This window comes from Aphelocoma coerulescens, chromosome 4 (genome assembly GCF_041296385.1).
Source record: "Aphelocoma coerulescens isolate FSJ_1873_10779 chromosome 4, UR_Acoe_1.0, whole genome shotgun sequence".
Taxonomy (NCBI): domain Eukaryota; kingdom Metazoa; phylum Chordata; class Aves; order Passeriformes; family Corvidae; genus Aphelocoma; species Aphelocoma coerulescens.
In genome coordinates this window covers 54,224,240-54,235,929 of record NC_091017.1, presented here as the reverse complement: position 1 = coordinate 54,235,929, position 11,690 = coordinate 54,224,240, and the positions used below count along the sequence as shown (strand labels likewise).

Below are 11,690 nucleotides of genomic sequence, written 5' to 3'. Positions count from 1 at the left end.
ACAAGAGCATCAAGCTGCTTCCTGTTTTACTTTTTCTAAAGTTGCTGTTGTTGGAAAATTGTGATGCTGGGAAACTGTTGGAACCCTGGATTCTGAGAGTTTCAGCCTTTCAGTGCTGAGAGGCAGTGATCCTCAGAAACACTGTATTCAATCCAAAACCCTGGGAAAAGTTTCCTAAATGGTGTGATAACACTGAGATTGTTGCTGTGTAATTAAAAGTTATGTGACTGTGTGAAATATGTAGAAATGTAGAAAATTAGGTTTAGAACATATAGGTAAGAATAGGTTACAACATGGAAGATTTTGGGTGTGGATTTTTGTCTTCTTCCTTCTGCTTCTTCACAAACCTGAATGTTCTGCCATTGGGTCAAAAGTTCCGCACTGCAGAACATGAAAAGTTAATAATTGGATTGTAAGTAAAAACATATCTCATTATTGGTTAAAAAGCTTGGAAAAGTAACTTACAGCCATTTTCCACCCTTCCAACAAAGAGGCACTCTGTTTTACTGATAAAATACAGTAAACAATAATAAACTAAGTCCAGACAAGAATACTCGAACTCCTGCGTCTCAATTCAAACTCTGAATAAAAAGAACTTAAGAGGAAACCACATCAGATGAAAAAATCGAAACTTTTTGAATGTCCCACACTGTTTAAACTTGTTGAAGTGTGTAAGTTTACCATTATTTCAGCTTTTAAGCTGCATTTATTTTTTGATCTTCAGGGACTAGTTTAGCTCTTCACAATCTTCATTTCTTGTTTAAATATATTTTAGAGAACAAATTGCTAGTCATACCTGCTAAAGTACTCAATCACCAGGAAAGTCTGCCCTTAAATTTAGGCTTGTTACCTACACTTTAATCATAAGCTAGTTGTTTTATTTCGGCCTACGTACAAGGATGAATTGGGAAAATCTTTGGAGGGATGGAATTGAACAGGACACGTTCAGGACATGTTCCCTTTCAACCTGTATTAGTTTCAGAATACAGAAAAAGACAAGAGGGAATTCTGTTACTTCAGTGGTTTGTTGGGGCTTTTTTCTGTTTGTGGTTGGTTGGTTTTTTTTTATTTGAAGCTGTTTCAGGTGCACTGAAAAGCCAAAGAGCTGGATGTGAACAAGGTATTTGCACCTCTAATAAAGGTACCTAAGCTGCTGCTACTGACCCTGAAGAATGGAAGGCTGCTGTGCATAAAGGCGTTCTAACATACTATTCCTCCCCTGTAAAAGCTAGCATTTAAGGAACTACAGATGCAGGCATACATGCAAGGAGCAAAGGAGCTAAAGCAAGCTCCCCACCCTTTGAACTAGACCTAAAAGAAAGCACTGGTTCTGTACTGAGGAATAAGGCAGAAGCTAAAGGTAAGTTAGAGATTATCCAAACAGTAAATAATATACTTGCTGTGTGACACATCAAGTGTATGTTACCTAACTAAATGAGTTACATAGATGGATAAAGCTGCCTTGAGAATCTGTTTTAGCCTTACTATAGTCACCTGAGGCAGAAAAAAATAAAATTTTAGTCTTAATTCTGAGAGGACTTGCACATACATCAGTTTTGAGAACAAGGACTTTAAAATAACTGGTTAGTACTCTTACAGTACAGTACATGAAGTATTAGAATCAGGTACTTTGTGTCTAACACTAGTCACTTTTTCTTTTCCCCCTTTCCTTTGAAAATACATTAAAATCTTACTGAGAAAAAGAATAAAATAGTAATGTTGATGTGCTAGGCTAACTTAGAATTTACTCTTAAGACCTACTGAACTTGAAAATGCTTGCTTTGCCATTACTGCAGAGTAACAGGTTGAACTTCATGCAACTTAAAGGATTTACTTGCTCTTAGTAGTTAAAAGTTTGGAAGGTACTCTCCTGAAGAACTGGTATTTCATAAAATGATTCGAAGTATCTTCAAGAGTGGAATAATGGAAACAGTGTGGTAGTACTTAAAAAAATTACATCCTATAGCACTCCTAATTTAAAAAAAATAGTTTAACAAGAGAAACAAGCTGGAGAACAGCCAAAAACTGTTCATGAAAGAGGCAGAAACAGTCCCAGATCCACTCAAGATGGATACTCAAGTATTTTAATTGGCCTGTCTTTCACAGAAGGTCCAGTAGTTTAAAAGGGAGAAAAGACACTAATTCTGTGGACTCGCATGTCTTGAGAGCACAAAGGGCTTTAGTAGGTAAGGTTGCCAAGCAAGGCATGACTGGAAGGTGTGGTGGAATAAAGAACAAGAATATTGCTTCCTCAATAGAATTCTCCATTTTGCCACAAGAAGGATGATGATCATTAAGATAAAAACATGATTCAATTCCTTTAATAGTAACCTAAATTCATGACTACTTTTAGTTTCATGCTTTTTGTAATAGAATTGTTTATAAACTTGCTTAGCTGTAAAGGGTAAGAATGGCAAACCTAACACTGCATTTTGAGTCATACACTACCTCTAACTGCATTCTGCTGCAAGGCAAGTCTTTTCAACTTTTTTCCCCCACAGTGTTGCATTATGCTTCAAAAATACAGGTGCATAAACTGAGCCTTAAAGCTGAAAGCCTGTTTTAAGTGTGTGGATGTTCACTGTACTATTGAGAATTGAAACACCAGGCCTGGCTTCCTACACTGCTATAGACAGACTCTTCCATGCTTTTGTACTCTCACAGAAGCAGAGAACAGTCCCAATTTGAAAGGACCCTGTAAGACCATTTATGAGAAAGGTGAGCCTAGATGCGACTCTGCCACATCCCTGAGAAGATAATGTGATTTGTAAAAAAAGACTACATGCCTGTCATTTAGGTGAAAAGCTAAATTGTTGAAGTTACACTTGGCTGTACTTTCTTGCAGTGAGTATTTTACACAAGGGCTTTCCCAAAAAAAAGTCTTCATCAGTAAACTCTCACCTTCCTCTTTTGGTGCCTACTCACTCCCTGAAATTCTGACGTATTTACTCTTGACAATTTTTATTAGAAATGAAACAATTTTGAAATTAAAAGATTTATATTTAAGTTTTACTTATACTCAAAGTAGGAAATAACATTCCTTGTAACAGCTCAATGTTTATAATGATACAATGAAAAAGTGATTAACAGTTAGCTTTAAATGATCATTTGCAGACATGATAGTCCTGTAAATTAACCTCTTTTCAGGCATTTAATTGTAATATCAGTTATATAATTGAATAGGTACCTCCAGGAAGGAACATTGACATTTTTCCATATGTATAAAGCTTGATTACCAAAAATATAAAAGTCCTAAAGTAATTTGAAATACATGAGAGGAAAAAGTGCTATGGTAGAAGTTTAGTATTTTTATCCATGGAGTAAGTTGTAACTTTCAAGAATTTGGTGCATTTTTAGGCACTGTTTTTGCGTTTTCATTTGCCTGGACTATACAGCAGGACTTGAGATGCCCAAAAACTGCTTAAGACAAATTTAAGGCAACCAAGTGCAAAAGCTCAGTGTACATTAGATATATGTAAACAGAACATTTCACAGTAGAAATTGTACAACTATTACAAGTCCATAGTATTAACAAAGGCCAAAACCATTCTGCCTAGAGACACAAATGCAAAATGTAGTTACACTAACCAAGCCAAAAATTAAAAATTCTGGGAAATGAAGTGTCATCATCTCTAACACGAGGCAGATGCATTACATTGCTGTGCTAGAGTAAGTGCTCTGCTTTTCCCCTCTCTACATAACATGCAGTCTCTCCCAAGTTGTTCTGTTCCATTTAGTGATGTACCAGCCAACAGCAGAGCTCCAAATGCTAAAGCAAAATGCACAACACAGCAAACAGATGGAATGTGAATGTACAGATATTGGACCTTTTTAAAAATACAGTACCTAGGATTTCCCATTTTAAACAGTTTTCAGCATATTGCATAGCAGTGAACTCATCTGCTACCTAAAACTGTTGCTGCTGACCCACATGGAGTTCCTCTTCAATCTTCTTTCAGTTTTCTTTCATACTGTACAGTGGGTCCACAAGCTTATTGTGCACATGCATTAAACCTTGGGGGGAAAGCAACAATGCCAGCTTTACATTAGTTATACTTTGTTAACATGTCCTTCTATCCATAATTTTATTTGGAGTTTATTTCAAAGTATACATTTTAAATAGTTCACTGAAGAGAACAACAATGGCTATTTAAAGTAGTTCAAAATCAGAGACAGCAGATATATTCCTGTATCACTTGCATACTAATGACATATTCAGTATCAGCTGAGGAGGGACAAGACAGTTCTCTGATAACAGACCCAAAAAGCACATCTGGAATACTTCCAAATGAACTGAATACATCTATTTTTGTGTATTTAAAACTGCGTAACAGCAACATAATTCCCTCACACCACAATTTGCTGTAAGAATCAGATGCACACATAGTGAGACTTCCACAGCTTGAGTTCTTTTGCAATGTTCTAGCATTCTGGTAATACTGTCATTGTAATAATCATGTACTTGAGGTCCTAGACAGCAAAATCAAATTAAATTATCCAGATTCTTAATGCAGACCCAATTTCAGCAGTTCAACTGTTTTCTGTTCTAGCTGGACATTTTTTTTGTCATATACAAGTCCTCCATAGCTATGATTAAGGGGGTTATTTTTTTTCCTCTTCAACTCCTTTAATTCTGGAAAATGCTGAAGTGCAATGAATAAAAAAGATACTTCCCTCTTAACTTTGCTATAACTTAGTAAAAATGTTACCTACATCTAGGTATGTATGACATTGGATCACAGGCAGGTTTTTAACCTCATTTCACCTTAAGGACTAGTAACATTAATGATCAGTGTTCACAATCTGCAAAGTAAAAGTCCACTTTAGCATTGAACTAAAGATTCAACTTCTAAAATTAAAATATGTAACATTAATTTTCTTAAAAACCAAGAAAGAAATCTCGCAGTACTGCATATTTTAGTGATTATCAGTAGCAAAGAATCAAATACCTTTGCTACATGATGCAGCTGGTGGCAACCTTAGTGTCACGGCAGCAATGTGAAATTTGAGTAACTATACAATCTAAGGTCATTGCTGTAGGTGACCACAAAAAAAGGCATCTTATACAGCATCTATTAATAATCACTATGTGATTATTTAATATAAAATACAGATGTTAGATCAAGTCTAATACTTTTCAGTTTAACAGTGACAAAAACTTAAGTATAAGTGAGAAACAAATTATTTTTTTAAAGGAATGCACCAGACTTCATAGATGCCAAACCAATTATTTCAAAGGAAAGTCCCACTGTATATTCAAGTATGCTGTGAATAAACAGATTTCTGCATACAGTTTTAAGAGGAGCATGCATATGGAAAAAAAACTATCCTGAACTAACTTATCCACAGACAAATTAGTAAATTCAAAATTCATTTTCTGTTTCATTCTTCAAGAAAGGTATTTTCACTTTTACAGTAAGACCATAAGTACACTTGATAATTTTAATCTATAATAAATAGGTTTTCAGAAAGTAAGAAAAAAATTGAATAGGTTGATCTATTTACCAGCTAGTGTGGTACTTGATCATAAAACAAAAATATTGCAGTTTCATATTGAAATTTTTAAGTGGTGAAAAATCCCTGTAAATCATTACCACAAACAGCAGTATTAAGAACTACCTAGCTTCCCTAAGAAGTCTAACCTGAAGATCAAGATTCAGAAAAAATTCCAAATTTGACCCACACTGATTTCTTCTCCATCTTACCAGGGGAAAAAATATCACTGATTTGAGAGTAGGTAAAACTAAGCAAGTTTAAAGTAAATCATCTTTTAAAAAATTCTATTGCTGTGTATTACAGTGACACAATAGCACACATTCATAAATTGTAGCCCTTGATGTTTTTAAAGCAATGTTCAGTGTCATTCATTCCTAGTGATTCTACATTAGGTTTGTATTTACCAAGCAAAGCCTCTGCTTATATAAAATACAGGATAATGTTTAAAACTTATCCAAGCAGTCAGAGAAGTTTATCTTTGAAAACAACAGTAAGTATTCTCGAGCAGTGTGATACATGCAAAAATTTACCCTCCCTCCTATCCCACAAATACATAGCAGAGAACAGCATACTGAAAAATCCAAAATTACCAAATTGGCCACAAGAGGTATCAGGGTAAAAACCACAGAAATGTCCAAAGTGTAATCTAATACATGTGTGAGCACTGGTGATATAATGCTCCAAAAAAGAATTTAATAAATTACAATCTTGATCTCTGATACCTCAACTACTACAGGTACCCAGGCTAGTGAGAAAGACGACTGAGTCACACAATTGCATGTGCTGTGCTAATACAGTCAGGAGAAAACTACTTTTCTCAGCTTCTACGCTCAGTGAAGCAGATTCAGTGTAGGAAGTCTCAATTACTATCAAACATCCTGACTTACTTTAAGTTTGCCCCAATATATCTACTATAAATACGAAAAACACAGTAAAAGGGTGAAATGTTTTCAAAGTCAGTATAGATTGTTATGCTAATTGCACCTGAAAAATGTCCTCAGGTGGCTTCAAAGTCTGTATCACAGTTTACTAGACATCACATTACATCACATAGCAAACGCAGCATGGAAATGTATCAGGATTAATAAATGTATTGAGTTTTCTTTAAGTGAAACTTTCTAGTATAGTTAAGAACTGCAATCTGGAACACCAGATTGCTGCTGTTTGAAATTAAAGATTACCAAACTATTGTTTAAAACTAGAAGCAAAGGAAATACTCTTCCCAAGTAGATTTGTCTGGAATGTAGGTAGCACAAATTATGCCTCCTGGCAATTTTCCAAACACAAGAAATAAGTTAATATTTAATATTTTGGCTATATAACATACATTAGTGACTGCAGAAGGCTCAGACTTAAATCAATGTAATTTCAAAGCTGTTGGTTTTGCGTAAACACATGTAACCTCTGATTCAGTGCTCACCTTTAAAGTACTTCACAGTTTTAACTCTTAGTTCTAAAGTAGCATCTTCATCACACACAAAGATAGTGCGAGGGTGTTGCTGGAAAGCAGAAACTGTCCACATATGATTGACTCCTTCTTCAATTGCTTTGTACAGCGCAAAAGCCTTATGCGCACCTGTTATAAGAATCATCACCTGCAAAACAAAGGTCTCTTTAACTTTCAATCCCAGTAGCAATACTAAGTAATCTTGAAAACACACATGCAACTAGAACTAAATGAGTTCTTACTTCTCTAGCATCCATCACTGTACCCACACCAACTGTTAGCGCCATAGTTGGTACTTTAGATAAGTCTCCATCAAAGTATTTAGCATTTGCCAAAATGGTGTCCATTGCTAAAGTCTTTAATCTTGTTCTTGAAGACAGACTTGATCCGGGTTCATTGAATGCAATGTGGCCATCTGGACCAATGCCTTTTCAAAGTTAAAAAAAAGAAATCATTCCAGGCCTGAGAATCAACACATATCCTCAAACATTATAAATGAATAAAAAAGGACTCATCCTTTCCTTTTAGTTCCCCATTTTCAATAAAAACTTACTTAAGTCATTAGAAACTTGGACACCAACCATTCTGTTTTGGTATTTTTACTGATTCTTTGTTAGTTACAGAACTTTGTTACACAATAATTGAAAAATCTGGGTTTTAGTCAAGTTATGAAAATGGTGATTAAAGAACTGGTTTACATGCTTGAATTGTTACTAACCATAGAGCATTTCCTCATACCTCCAACAAACAGATCAATCCCCCCTGCTTCTTCTATTTTCTTTTCAAATGCATCACATTCCGCCTGCAAGTCTGGTGCGTTCCCATCAAGGATATGGGCATTATTCGGATCTATGTCAATATGCTTAAAGAAGTTATTCCACATATAGGAGTGATAGCTCTCTGGATGATTTCTGGGAAGCCCTGAAATCATTTAGAGTGAAATTACCACATGACAAGATTTAACCAAACAGCCTTAATTCTAGTCTGTATGTAACTGGTGTAAGGCATGCAAGGCAAACCTGAGTCAAATAAAGCGAGATTTGAAACTACGTGGAGAACGAAGGTTTCCTGTTGGCATGTACAAGGTAATTGGTTTACATTCCCTTCACATACACCTTATCACAGAGTGTAAAGCCTTCCACAGAAATGCAGTCACAATATTACATGACAATATAATGTCTACAGAAGTATTGTGAAACACTGAATTTAGACCAGTGTTTATTTTTGCATTTTTGCAGATAAAGAAATAGAGAAAAACACTTGGACAGCAGTCTAATATAAAAGTATAAACATACTAGACTAACCTGGTGCTTTGACAAAGTATTCAACAGTTTTTATAAGGAGAAAAAAAGAAAAAGTACAGTGTGTTCTCAAATAATAGCATATCTTACCTACATACTCATCCATGTTGAAAGTCTTTACATATTTGAAAGAGAGATCTCCATTTTTGTGATATTCTATCAGCTTTTTGTAGCATCCCAAAGGTGTACTCCCTGTTAAATAAAGTTTTTCTACTGTTCTGTGTATCTGCACAACATTTTCAGTGTATTTAAATGCATTCACAGTCAAATTTTGCTACAATGCTTTTCAACATACAAGCAATCTGTTGTTTCTTATTTAGTATTTATCAGTTTCTCAAACTATCACAACTTTTCACAGAAATCAAATCCTTATTTAAAAATAAAAAATTTAGAACATTACCAAAAATAATACTTATGTTTTTTTAAATACTGTATCTGCTAGCAATCATACAAACATTGTTCTAGGCTTATTTATTTACAAAGACTTTGAATAAAACTTGCCTGTTGGTAGACCAAGCGTGAAATATCTTCCTTGACTCGGCTTGAACTGGATAATACGATTACAGATGTATTTGGCTGCCCATTCACTAGCCTGATCATAATCTTCAAGAATTACTAGCCTCATTGTGGCAGTGAGGAACTTGTATGATAAAATAAACTTAAACCTGGAGAAAATGTTGAAGTTTTAAAAATAAGCACCACAAGAGTAGTTGTAAAACTCTTAGATTACAGAGGAGATAAAAAAATCATCTTTCATACTGATGACTTGCATTAGCATACCACACTCTCGCAGTTCAAGTTGGACAATCGAAAGAAAAGCCACAGAATCCAAATGATAGATTACAGTCAAAATATTTATTAAAATCCACAAACTAATTTAAAGCAATTTATAAGAAAAAGCTAAAACAAGATGAGAACAAGCCATTTTAAACTTCAATATTTTGGTCAAGTGTTACCATTATAAAAGAGGAAATATTCAAATACCAAGATTAATTCCTGTTTCTTATGACCAGCTGAATGCCTAAAACTTCCAAAGCAAGACCCAGAGTAATCCCATGTTTCTATAGTCAAAATACCTAACTGGGACTAAATAATTAAGACTCTTTTCACTCCCATTCTAGCTCCTTAACAATGCTTCAGTAACTTTATTAATCGGCAAAAAAAAATGTTAAAGTATTAGAGATATTTGAAATGTTTGCAATTCACAGAAAAAAATACTCACGAGGTCACGTTTTTTCTTTGTCACAGAACTTTAAACAGAAATTTAAAGGACTTTATTTTGAGTGCAATTGTATCAACTTTTAAGATGAATATCCAGAAAACAAGATTGGTTGCTAGAAGTATAAAAGCATCTCCTGCATATAAGTGAAACTCATTTTTCCACGAGCTTCTGTTTAACAAAGTCAGGTAATTACCCGAAAGACTGAGGCTCTTTCACCAGTTTGTGATGTGTTACTCTTCTGTTCCCAGGTCTGGGTGTGCTCGGCATTAGCCACAACACAACAGCTCCCAGAAGCCTAGGGCCAACTATGTCACAAACCACACTACTCTTAGCTGACCCAAAGTGATTTTAAAACAAATGTGAATTAAAATACTTTAAGAGGGTACCATGTTTGTCCCACTAAACAAGGAAGAAAGTGATCATCACCGTGTGCTGCCTTTGCCGCTTCCTCTCCCTGGACAGCTGAGCCGTGAAAAGTCACACTCACCTTTGCCGAGGAAACGCTATTCCACAGACACCCAAAGGAGTTAACACACATCCCCGAGGAGGAAAAGCAGGCCAGCAGGAATAGACTCCGCGGCTTTAGGGCGGCCTCTCAAAATCCCAGCAATTTTACGCTGGGAACACGGGGAGCAGGGACCCGCGGACAGCACCAGAACCACTGCGGATTTGGGCTAAGGCCACTTATTTTTTGGTTTTGTTTGGCGATAGGGAAGATAAAGCTACACTGGTAGAGGATGAGACCTGCAGCCGAAACGCCGCCGGCACAGCAGCCCCGGGCCCTGCGGCCTCCCCTTCCCCCGCCCGCGGGCACCCGCACGGCCGAAGACGGCGCGCCCTGCCCGGCCCCGCTCACCCGGCACAGCCCGCGGCGGCCACGAGCGGCACCAGGACGAGGAGGAGGAAGATGAAGAGGAAGAGGACGGGGACCGCCGCCCGTCCCGCAGCTCCCGCCCCGCCGCCTCCAGCGGAACCCGGCGCGCGACCCGGAAGCGGCAGGCGAGGACGGGAAATGGGCTCCTCTTCCCGCTCCATTTCCGGGCGCCTGCGCGGGCGGGAGCGAGGGAGCGCTCGTCCCATTCCAGCCGAGGAGTCCGGGAGCTGCCGGGGGCTCGGGGCGCTCCAGCCTGGAGCACGGCTGTGCACGAACCCTCTTCTTGGAGCCCCCCTGCTGCGGAACACACTGAGATCTTAATGGGAAAAGGTTCCCCTATAACTTAAATATTGACGTGATGCAGCTACAAAAGAAGCTGTGCGTAGTTGCTGGAAAAAATTAATGAGGTGAAGCATCAACGTCTTGGTGAATCGCAAGCTGACCATAAACCGGCAGTGCCCTTGCGGGCAGGAGGGCCAGTGGAAGCCAGGGGATGCATGGGGAACAGTGTGGCCAGCAGGTCGAGGGAGGTGATCCTGCCCCTCTGCTGAGCCCTGGTGAGGCCGCTTCTGGAGTGCTGTGTCCAGCTCTGGGCTCCTCAGTGCAAGAAAGGCAAGGAGCTACTGGAGAGGGTCCAGCAGAGGCCACAAAGGATGAGGGGTTTGGAGCATCTCTCTTATGAAGAGAGACTGCAGCAGCTGGGCCTGTTTAGTCTGTGGAAGAGAAGACTGGGAGTGGGTCTCATTAATGCATATAAATATCTCAAAGGCAGGTGTCAGAGGATGGTGCCAGACCCTTTTTGGTGGTGCCCAGCAGAAGGACAAAGGAGTAACAGCCATCAGCTAAAACAAATTCCACCTTGACCTAAAGAACTTTACCTTGAGGGTGACAGAGCACTGGAGCAGGCTGCCCAGGGAGGTCATGAAGTTTCCCCTCTCTGGAGACCAAAAACCCACCTGGACACATTTCTGTGTCACCTGCTCAAGGTGACCCTTGCCTCAGCAGGAGGGTTGGACAAGGTGATCTCCAGAGGTCCCTTCCAACCCTAACAATTCTGTAGCTTTGTGATTCTCTTTTTGCTTTAAAAGCAGTCAAGTAATTCCATAGCCTTAGCTAAGCTATAATTAAACAGATATGTAATAGAAGACCAGGATCAATCTGTTTACTGGGCAGAAGCGTAATTGTCTGAGGAAAAACATGATTGAAGGGTAGAAGAAGGGAAGCTAATAAAGTGGACTGTATTTAAAAAAAAAGAAAAAAAAAGAGAAGAGATCTGGGGTCCTAAATGAGCATAATGATACATTTTTTTGGCAAGACTGAGATTCGCTCAGTTTATTAGAGCATGATGCT

At 38.0% G+C, this 11,690-nt stretch overlaps 1 protein-coding gene across 3 annotated transcripts; it reads right to left on the bottom strand.

Moving 5' to 3' along the window:
- Positions 1 to 2,979: 2,979 nt before the first annotated feature.
- On the bottom strand, positions 2,980 to 10,466 carry GNPDA2 (glucosamine-6-phosphate deaminase 2). Of its 3 annotated transcripts, none has more exons than XM_069014191.1 (6): positions 10,323 to 10,466; positions 8,746 to 8,909; positions 7,682 to 7,864; positions 7,186 to 7,370; positions 6,917 to 7,091; positions 2,980 to 4,014 (listed from the first exon to the last, which is right to left on the bottom strand). In XM_069014191.1, the coding sequence occupies exons 2-6, from the start codon at positions 8,867 to 8,869 to the stop codon at positions 3,956 to 3,958; spliced, it is 726 nt and encodes a 241-aa protein (XP_068870292.1). In that variant the 5' UTR covers positions 8,870 to 8,909; positions 10,323 to 10,466; the 3' UTR covers positions 2,980 to 3,955. The 3 variants fall into 3 exon arrangements, with proteins under 3 accessions (XP_068870292.1, XP_068870291.1, XP_068870293.1); XM_069014190.1 differs by lacking the exon at positions 10,323 to 10,466 and adding an exon at positions 9,954 to 10,280; XM_069014192.1 differs by lacking the exons at positions 8,746 to 8,909; positions 10,323 to 10,466 and adding an exon at positions 8,335 to 8,495.
- Between the last annotated feature and the right edge of the window lie 1,224 nt (positions 10,467 to 11,690).